Source organism: Parasteatoda tepidariorum, chromosome 2, assembly GCF_043381705.1.
Source record: "Parasteatoda tepidariorum isolate YZ-2023 chromosome 2, CAS_Ptep_4.0, whole genome shotgun sequence".
Classification (NCBI taxonomy): Eukaryota; Metazoa; Arthropoda; class Arachnida; order Araneae; family Theridiidae; genus Parasteatoda; species Parasteatoda tepidariorum.
In genome coordinates, this window is record NC_092205.1 from 56330079 (window position 1) to 56341198 (window position 11120).

An 11120-nucleotide genomic window follows, 5' to 3' on the forward strand; every position below is an offset into this window, starting at 1 on the left:
TATTGACAATAGATAAACCTCATTTATCATTTTTATCACAAAATTATTTTATTTATTACATATTTATATACTTTTAGTGAATTCTATCATTTAATAACAATCATTTAATAACAACAATATTTGTTGTTAAAAATGCATATAGCATATAAATTTGAAGCAATAAAATAATAATTTTTGCAACCGTACATTTATCGACGAAACAAAACTGGGCTGTGATACCCGACATTCATGTGAGCGCGGCTACCCGAAATCCAATTTTTTTGTAAATTTGTGATTACTCGAACAATTTTTCATGTGATTTGTGATTACTCGAACATATAAGTTTCTTTCTTTGTACAAATTAAACTTAAGACTACGTACTTTAATACTGTATGTATAGAAATTTAATTTTTTTTCTATAGATACAGTTGAAATGAAAGTTTGAAATTAAGTTTAATAGAAACATTCAACCAATTTTTCTTAATTTCATGACTACTGTATTCAACATATTTTCAAAACTATTGTTTACCATGTTAACAGCTGCATAAATACTTGAAACTCTGAAAATAATCTTTTTTTGATATAACAATCAATGTCCAATGGCCCATTGACTTGAAAAAATATTCTATACATATGAAACTGACAGTGAGCGGGGGTGCCTGCTGTGGGCTACCCGACTCTCCCCTATATGTTAAACTATTACAATCTGTAAAATTGTGAGAGCAATGTTTTTGCGATTATATTAAATATCATTAAAAACATTTAAAATCTCAAATTTTAAAATTTTTATTAAATGAATTTAACGAAAAGGTTGTGGCAGCTTTGATCTCCTTTGAACTGATGATTAAGTGCTCGTTCAATTTGTCCAATGTATGACAGAAGTTAACAATTGCGGGAAATTTTGTACACTCAATAACAAAGCAGTCAAATCGTTTATGGTTTGAGGAAAATATTTTGATGTTTGGTAAGAAGCTAAACTGGAATATATATGAAATCCGTTTGCTAATTTTCGGAAAAAACGAGAGCACATTTAAACCTCTTTTTTCGGGTTTACCTTATTCATATTTAGGATTATTAGAATGATAGGATTTCTTCTTAACAGTATTGTCAATTATTTTTGGAGGAAAACCTTTATCTTGAGGGAAGGTCTTAATAGGGTTAATTTCATCCTTCATATAGGTGAGGAATTGGTGTGAAGATCTCTGAACACCAGGGTGTTAAATGCTGTAATCTTTTTACTGTGTACTCTGCCACACGAGGCTGCGAGTTCGGACCACTGGGTGTCCGAATATTTATTACCAAATAGCGTATACAATGTGTTCTGAAACAGATATAGGGTATTCCGTAGACATCACCCTTAATATGCAATATTAAAATTTTATCATTGAGGAAACCTAAATGCTGCTTTGTTGCATGATGGTTTCCTTTTTGGGTAATTCGTTTGCCATCTCATAATCATTACTCTCACAGAGGCCGGGGTTTCTTCTTGAAGGAACATTTTACTCAAATCTTTCAATTTATGGATAGTGTATTTTAGATATACTAAGACATTACCATTGGAGGGGCAACTTAAAGACTTTGAGTGACACATAATACCTCTTGAGGCAGAAAAGATATTTGTAAGTGTAAGAAAACAGAAAAAATGTTCTAAGGACACACTGTTTTGAAACAAAGCAAACTTAAGTAAGCCTGTAGGACCAACAGGGGTATAGAATGTGAAAAGTTTGCAAAAACATCTGGAACAGCAATGGATTGATCATGTTAGAAGGACTCATCAGCAAAAGCTCTTAACCAGTGGGATTCAGGATAACGAATATTCATTGTTTCCCTTTCAAGCAGTGAAAGTATTTGGCTTTCAAAGCTCTTTCTTGAAACCCAGTTTGTTACAGATTCAGCTCAAAAGGATTTATCATATTTAGCGGTTGTTGCTGTTGTTTCTAATGCCACTTGCCACACGGACAAGCTTACTTGGTGAAACCGAGCAAATATAAGGTACATTGTGCTTTTCTTGTTTTTTTCAGTGGCGCCATCCATGGCTAGAAATTCGACTTCTGCCACACCATATGTCGCACCCGTTTATAGGGCGGACCCATTCATACATTCATTCATTCATGCACAGATTGTAATTTTGACCTGAATCAGGGAATGATAGATCTCCAATCCAGAACCCCCAGGGATTTTGATTTGTTAATATTTATCTGTTTTTAATATTGGCAGGGAAGGCTCAGACGTAACCCCTTCTTTCTTCAAACTCCGGAGGATTCCAAATTTTTAATTTTTGGTATCAAGGGACAAGTTGGTAAGCAGACCAGAAATAAGTATAGATAAGATTTTTGAAGTAAAATGGCCTTTTCCTCTAAAACAACACTCGGAGATTCAAGGCCAGTAAGCAGCAACGTTAGAAAAATAGGTGTAGTTTTACGAAGTCAGTAAAAAGTCTAAGAATATTATTTTCCAATTATTATTTATTTCAGAGATACGCGGTTTACAGAAGTAATCAAAAAATGCGATCAGTATATTTTGGGTATCTGTTGATAATTGTAGATTGGGCATATCCCCACAGTCAACCAGTGAGAATCAGCAGTCACTTTGTTACTCCAACAAGTAATTCACATGATTCTTCTAACTTTGTTAAGAGATAAAAGCACCGACCAGATATGTAAAAGGTTCTACGCTGCTTTCTAGGATAGCATCAAACTAATGAAGTTTTAAGCAAACTGCTGATGCATAAAAGAAAAAGTTTGCGAAACGCCTTTACTCAAATTTAAAACAATTTTGTTATCCTTACACCTACAACTAAAGGCTTAGAGCAGTGTTTCCCAACCTTTTTTGTACCATGCCCCACCTAAGCCTTTCTAAAATTCTTATGCCCCGTATGTAACATATACATAATTTTTAATATTAATATATTCAGTTTTTCAAAGATATTGGCTAAATAAGTCACAAATGCTTTACCATTGACTGTAAACAGATACTTCATTTCAGGTTTGTCGCATAAAAAATCTCTAAGTCACATAATATTTATTGACCACAATTACTTAAGAATTTGCTTTTTTCTTTCGATTTTGTCACCAAAATCTCGCATTGCATTTAAGTGATCCAGAGCAAAAGGTTTAAACTCATGTCGAGTCCATTTTCGAAATGTCCCCCTTTACAATCAAATTGCCCCCCGGTGGGGCGTGGGCCCCACGTTGGGAAGCACTGGATTAGAGGGTAAATTTTAAAAATAGAATCAAAATTTGTTTTGGCATCCTTCTTTGGTTATTTGTTTATGATAACCAAATCATCGACATAGAACAAGTAATGTATGACGAGAATGAATTATAATGAATATGTAGCTGTCATTGACGTAGCTGCTAAAAAGAGTGAAGTTGTCAACAGTACCCTGAGAATGATCAATTTGAAGATTAAAATGATTAGAAATTATATAATTAAATCGAAGAAATTTGGAGATAAAAATTAATAAAAATTATGTTTCTCAATCGAAAGTTTCAGCAGCTTTGACCAAGGAGAGCTCGGAACTAATTTATCATAGTTTAATTGATACATAATAAAGAAAATTTTTTGCAAATAGTGTGACCCCAAATGGAGCTATTATGCCTTTTAAAAACTGACCAAAATAGTTTTCAGGTTTTCACTATTATTAATGACATTTTTGATTGCATGGCTGAAAACTGTGACTTGGTCTACAATAGAAGGATCAACAGGTCCTGTTCCTCTAAGAATAATTCGGAATTCTCAGGGTTCTAGTTGAGCCACAAAATTTAATTTCCTCCATTAACTTGGCAACAATGCTGAATGAGATAGTCCCAAATTTTAAACAGGGTTCGGCGTAAAATTGATGACACAAAAGAAAGCACTTTTCCAGTTTTCGGACGCGGTACCACTATTTTTGCTTATTCTCCATACACTCCAAGAATTTTACAGTCTTCTGCTGAATATATACCATACTCCCAGGGGGGACTTTTTTAATTTGATCATCTGTAATAACGGATCGAATTTATATTCACTAAAGGGAGCTGAAAAAAAAATACTTCCTAAGAAAAAAGTAAAACTGGAAATGATTCTAAATTACATAAGATTGAAAATTTATTCAAACGATTTTTACTTAGTAGAGATCCGCTTATTTCCAATGTCTTAAAAACTACTTCTGATAAAATTTTTTTTAAAGAACTCGATTGTGCAAAATTGTGTATCTTATTTAAAAAAAAAAGCTATTTGAAATCATTTGAAGAGATATTATATTTTTCGCACACATTTTGTATGAAAGGAAATTAGTTATATAGAACATTCCAATAAATATGATAATTAATGAAAATTACAGTTTTCTTAAATACTAGTCTGTAAGAACGCCTAGTTTATTTTTATCTATTTATTTGTTTTTCCTTTTTCTTCGTTTTTTTTAAAATTATTTTTCACTTTTGTTTCTTTTTTCTTTTTTACTCGCTAAAATGCCATAGTGAATTTTGAATACTATATGCATTACAGTAATATACAAAATCAAATCTGCAGAAGAAAAAACTTTTTTTAAAATAACATCAAATGATGAATTTGACAATTTTTTTGTTATTAAAATACTGCCAATTAAACTATCAAAAAATTCTAAATTCAGATTTTTAATCAATGTCNTTTTTTTTTTTTTTTTTTTTTTTTTTTTTTTTTTTTTTTTTTTTTTTTTTTTTTTTACGCAATATTTCTTCTACCCATTCAAGCCTACTTCCTACTGCAGCATGAACAAAACAGGTTTTTCAAAGATGACCAAAACCCTTTCTTTTTCATTTTGTTATCTGCAGTGCAGTCTCCTCCTTCATTCAAATTGGTCTCACACTCCTTAATATCCCTTCTGTAAAAATAAATAATTTCTTACAATTGAATTAATATCTGTACCAAGTTATTTTGATAAACAACTAAATCATATGAGAATACAAATAATGTTTTTTTTGAATAAGAAAAAAAAAGAAGAAAACTTACTGTTTGTTTCAAATATTTGCTATCAACTTATGGAACTTAAATGCTCATTGCTTTCTATCGTTTTAACGCTTTCTAGCAAAAAGGTACATAAATTTATAAAACGATTTTATTCATCGTAATCTCATTGTAACATTCTCATCGTAAGAGAATTAATAAGTTTAAATTATGTTATTCCTTACATATGCTGCATGTCGCATTCATAATCTCACTGTCATAGTTGCATTTAATTCAGTTGCAAAGGTTATCAATTATTATTAAAAAATTTATACTTAGGCTCAAATTTAATTCAGTTTTTGCTTATTTTTACGAAAAAAGGTTTTAATTCCATTAAGTGGAATTATTTAGTTCTGTAATTTATATATAAACATTCAAACAAAAGTTTCAGTAATATTTTTCGAACAATTTGCATGATTTTGACAAGACAGCTGCTTCTATATCTTTAGTTATTAAAAAGATGAATTTTTATTTTTTAAAATTATTTTTATTTTTAATTTTTAAAAGTACTTGCATATCTCCTAAATATTTGTTATTATTTTTTTGGCGCATTTAAAGCAGAAATAAAATAGTATTTCTAATAGAGGGTATGAAGTATGAGGGAAGAAAGTACTAATTTTTCTTTATTAAAAAATATTTTACCATCTATTTCAAACATGAAAATTCGTTTTCTAAATATGTACGAGAATGTTATGAGTATTAACAGGGAAATAATTGAAAACTACATGTAATAAGATATAATTATTTATAATTTTTGAAAATATTGATATATTTCATATTTGAATGATACTTTTTTACTCATTTTAAGCAAAAATAAATATTTTTTTTATCATTGGCTATGAATTCAAGAAAGCTCCATGTCGCTGTTGGAGTTTTAAAAGCATAATTCTTTTTATTCAGCTATTTATTTTTTTAATGTTTATTTTCATATTTTATTTGGTACTTATATTTTACAGCTGTAGAAAACAGTTGAATATGGAACTTTTTCATTCAAGCGTTATTCATGGGTCATGAATAAATGATTCGTAGTTTACCCGCAGGACCTAGATTATTCAATTATTTAATGATGTCAAAAAAGTGAAAAAAAGAGTAAATATTGAAAGCTCTCTAATTAATCAAAAGTACTTGAAATAGCTGGGAAAAGCATTAAAACTAAAGATTACTAAAATAACTCAAATTAAATACAGATTTACATACCTTTGGTTTTCAAAAACCTCAACTCTATGTTTCTCATCAGAAACATTTTCAACAATTCCGGGGTCTCCAGAACCTCCAAAATTATATGCCACTCTAAAATTATTAACGAAAATAATGCATTTTTATATAGTTTTCATTGTATAAATTTTAGAATTATAATAAATTTTCATTATTTTTTTCATTATAAAGTGCTTAGTTATTTTAAAAAAGAGTTAACTTTAAACGTATTCTGAATTTCAACAATGATTTTTTTTCATAGAATAATATTTTGGTTTTAATATACATGTGGGTAAGGTTTTAATGTGTGTGTGAGTAATTAACTCAAGTATATATGAATTTTGTTTCAATAAAACTTGAAAATTGAATCTGTTAAAATACTTCAGTCAGAAATTCTAAAGCAAAAATATGTAAATAGTCTTGAAATGCCCAATTTTTTTATACTGAGAATAGTGTTAGTGTTAGTTTTCTTCCCGGAATCTAAAATGTTTTGATGTTTCATGTTACACCTTCCTCATTAGTAATTAATTGGGTTTCAATAGCTTTTTGTATTTCTCTGTTGTTAAAATTCATAATCTCTAATGAGTATACTCTTTCAATCTACTCTATGAATATAGATTTAAAAATGGTATGCTAAGGGCCATCATTACAGAACACCTTGTGAGTTAATTGGAAATAGTGTAGTCTTTGAAACGAAATACCATTTCTTACTTATCATATTTTTTAACATAAATATTCTTTTGGTATTTATCGTAGTCTCTTTCTCTCTCTCTCTTTGTGTGTANCTATAAGATTTTTTAAAAGTGGAGTTATTTAAAACATTTAAAACTGTGTTAATGTTTAAAAATATATGCTGTTATGATTATTATGATGTCTTTAAAGAAGTCAAAATATTAAACATTTATTTCGAAAAATATATTATTTTGAAAGTGATTTACGTAATTCTAGCAGATAAGTAATATTATGATAGAAATTTGAAAATTCTAAGTATACTTAATTTAAATATAAATTTAAGTACCCAATATTTGCATCATTGTCATAAGCTGGATTTAAAGCAACATCACTTTCTTCATCAGACTCAAAATTAAATCTCTTTTCATCATTCCCACTCGTTTGAGTCTGAGAAACAAAATCATCTTTGCAGTCGGCCTCAACATACCAACCAAAATCATCATATTTCACATCAATTTCAGTACTAAAATAATAATACGTCATGGTTTACTATTTCGGCATGACTGATAATACACAGATGCATACTTTTTAATGTATAATACCCATAAAAACTGGTGAATATTTTCATGCAAAAGGTGTAAGTGTTTATAAGCGAATAATTAAAAAATACACTGTTGAATAATACTTACGTTGTTATATTATGCATGTAATGCTTTAATTGATTCAAATAACTCAGATAAAAATTTCACTCACATTTGCAAAATTCTGCTTAAGAATAAAATTATTTAAATTTATCGGTTGTTTTTTTTAAAAAAAAGTTTAATAATTAAAAATATTTGTCAATTTTTTTTATTTCAATTTTTTCATTTATTTATATTTTATTCTGTTTACTATTTAATGTTAAAAGCGAATAAAATTATTCTCCAGACGAATATTTTATTTATTTATATCTGAACTTTGATATTTAATCAAAGAAGCCTTGAAGTTAGTTAAGAATTTATTTAGTTCTCTTAATAAATGTATAAACATTCAAAAACATGTATGCGTCAATCGCCTGCAATACTACATATCCTGCTAATACTGGAGCCTCTTCTATATCTTTAATTAGTAAAAAGATTTACCATAAATTAAAATTGCAGAGTTCTATATTTGTAAAATCACAACCTGCATACTTTCAGAATATCTTAAAATTTTTTTTTTAAATTTTCTCCATAAAAGTAAAAATTCCTTTGATGAATATTTATATGATCATAACTTGGATGTAATCTTTATAATCATTAACAGTTCAATAATTTTAGAGAGTGAGTTTTTGTATAATTGCAACTATGTGTTTGTAACTATGAGTTTCAATAGTATTATGCGTAATTGTAAGCATTTGGAATAGCAGAAAACGAACAATATGGCAACCAAAAATACTAACTGAAAATTTGAAGAAATTTCAATTTAAGGAAAAATTAGCATACCTGATGCTTTTTACAACCTCATCATCTAATGGTTGGGCCGATTTTTTTTCCACAATTTCCGGTTCCTCAGAACCTCCAATATCAATTTCCACAATCCTAAAATAAGTATAAAATGAACCTTAATAAATTTCAATGTATGTATAATTTCAAATAACATAAGGAATGTCTGTTATTTTTTATTTAAAGAAAATAGATGGCAATCAATTAAAAAAATCATGTTTAAAAATATTTTTTTTCAGTGTTCCTTTAAGTTCTTTACATTTTAATTGAATCAATATTTTTGATATGTTTCATTAAGTTACGCGAGATGATTTTGCATTCTTTTTAAAAAATACTGTAATGCTTTACCTTGCTTGTCAATTAGTGAATAAATGTGAAAATTTTCTCATCGACTCTTAGAAAGCATAGTTACAAATCACTATTTAAACTGGATAGAAAATAGCTATCAAAATCTAACAGATCATTATCGATGTGTAAGTTTAGACGGAAAACATTGATATCAGTTTGATTGCCTAAATAATCTTGGAGATTTTCTAATTATTTTATTTTGAATCTTTTTTTCCTTCCTGGCCTTATTTCTCTTCACCTTCCTCAGTAGTAATTTTTTTACTGCTCTAATAGTATAAATATTAGTTTGCGATCCCAAACATTTAAACTTCTTTTTTTAATATTTTTACAAGAATTTTAATAACCTATATTGAACTCCTAAATACTCGGCAAGTTTAAATTTAATAATTGGGAATTAAAATCCTTTATAAAATTATTTCTCATTTAAAAGCAGTTTTATAATAAAATCCTCCCTTAATGTTTTACTTGTTTTGTTTCGTTATATTTTGATGAAAATATAGATTGTATTACAATGACCACCCCGATTGTGACAAAACAAAATGTATATGAATAGAAATATATGTACAACCTGAAAGTTTGCTAAATCACAGAGAAAAATATTTTTGTAAAATTACCGTACTGTGTGAAAATGACAATTCTGGTTAAAAAAGCATATTCTGGTAATTAAAATCAAAATATATACTGTATTGAAACCATTCATTTGGTACATTTTCTCTTCATATGGTAATAAATTAACGGAAAATGAAGTTTTCAAAAATATAGTTTCTTACTTCTTAATTTTACCGGATCAATTATTTTTGAATCATGGTCTAAGATGTTACCTCATCTATCAAATTATATCACATATTATTGTTAATTTTACAAAAATCTTTACCAAAGTGCTTTATTTTAAACTACCAAGATTTTTTGTCTTCCCTTAGATCCACGGATATGATAAATCTCTCAATATCCTGGTAGTTTTGGCGATATTTTTTCTCATTGCTGTTTGTTTTGGCCCTTTTCTATGTCGTGCCTATATGTTTATAATTTTAATTTGTGCTCTTTTTTTGGGAATTCGGCATATTTATGAATGTATCATAATTAGAGACTTGAAAAATATATACTTACTCATTGATTGTATCATCCTCACTTTCAATATCATCATAATCCTCATCATGAGCTAAATATAATTTCACAGTTAGGAAAAATTCAAAATTTCACATTTTAAAAAGACATAATATAATCTAAATTTTAAATAGAGGTTATCAGTTATATTAAAAATATGTTTCAAGGACTTGTATTATTTTAATTTTACAGCACGTTAGAAATTGCAACTGGTATCTATTACAAGTATGAAAATTATAAAAATAGCTTCAACGTGCATGTTTTTCGTAATTTTATTTCAAATTTAATGATTATTTGTTTATAATTGCATGTTTTACAATGCAAATAAGTGTAAATGAAGCAAAAAAGTTTTTACATATTTTCTATGGAGAAAAATGGGATTTTTGGATTTTGTATAAATGCCTATAATACTATAAAAAACTATAATACTTTATAATTTACTTTTAATACTATAATACTTTATATACTATAAAATCTTTATAGTATTAAAAATCGACTTAAAATTTGCTTATGATATATCATAAAAATTGCAGCAGCACAGTTTTTTCAAGTAATTTTAACATTAACTGCCGCTTTGCATAAAAAGTAGTAGACAAGATTATGTAAAAAATTAAAAATCTGTTTAAAGAAATTTTTTGGAAAAGTACTTTATTCTATTGATTCTTCTAGTTCTTTCCATTTCTCCTTTGATATCACTTACTTATTTTGACAGAAGACAAAAAAGACTTTAGCAAGGTCCTTTTAGGAGAAATTTGGCTTGGTAATGAAAAATTGTTATTGTTTAATTGCGCCCTCATGAAAACAAAGCAGTATAACGGGATAGTTGATTTAACAAAATATTTTGTCTCAAAAAAAAGACCGTTTGCAAACTTTTATATCTTAAAGATGGAACCTTTGCACTTTTTTTCATTTCAAAATTGTCCTTTATTACAAAATTTTAATAAAAACAATTACTATTTATAAACAATTCTAATAAAACGAATAAAGAAACAAAAAGAATAAAAGAAAAAGGAGATTAACGAGGAAAATTGAAAAAAATTATAATAAGTTTTATTGACTGGGCATAAGCTGCAAGTACACTTTGGGTTCCAAAGTAATAAAAAATACAAAGAAAACATAGAAAAGAAATATTTTTAAGAAGAAAAATAAAAATTATTTATAAATAAAATAGTCTATACAAATATTTATAAAATAAAAAATTGAAATAATAAATTAATATCATAAAACCAAATAAGGAAAAGATATTAAACTCGTCATAAGCTCTCATAATTATAACCACAAAAAAGAGTGCTATCTTGTACTGCATTAATATATAGCCGAAGCAAACTACATACAATAGTATTGTAATGATATAGATCATAACATGTAGTGCCAGTAACAGTTTTTAAGTTAATT

At 27.7% G+C, this 11120-nt stretch overlaps 1 protein-coding gene across 1 annotated transcript in view; it reads right to left on the minus strand.

Annotated features, from left to right (window-relative positions):
• LOC139427255 (uncharacterized) overlaps nucleotides 1-11120 on the minus strand; it is a 39005-nt gene that overhangs the window by 14130 nt on the left and 13755 nt on the right. The window contains exons 8-12 of the mRNA XM_071188310.1: nucleotides 9729-9780; nucleotides 8274-8369; nucleotides 7157-7333; nucleotides 6142-6234; nucleotides 4704-4822 (exon numbers count right to left, since the gene is read on the minus strand). Coding sequence (XP_071044411.1) covers nucleotides 4704-4822; nucleotides 6142-6234; nucleotides 7157-7333; nucleotides 8274-8369; nucleotides 9729-9780 — 537 coding nt within the window. The remainder of the gene's footprint in view (nucleotides 1-4703; nucleotides 4823-6141; nucleotides 6235-7156; nucleotides 7334-8273; nucleotides 8370-9728; nucleotides 9781-11120) is intronic.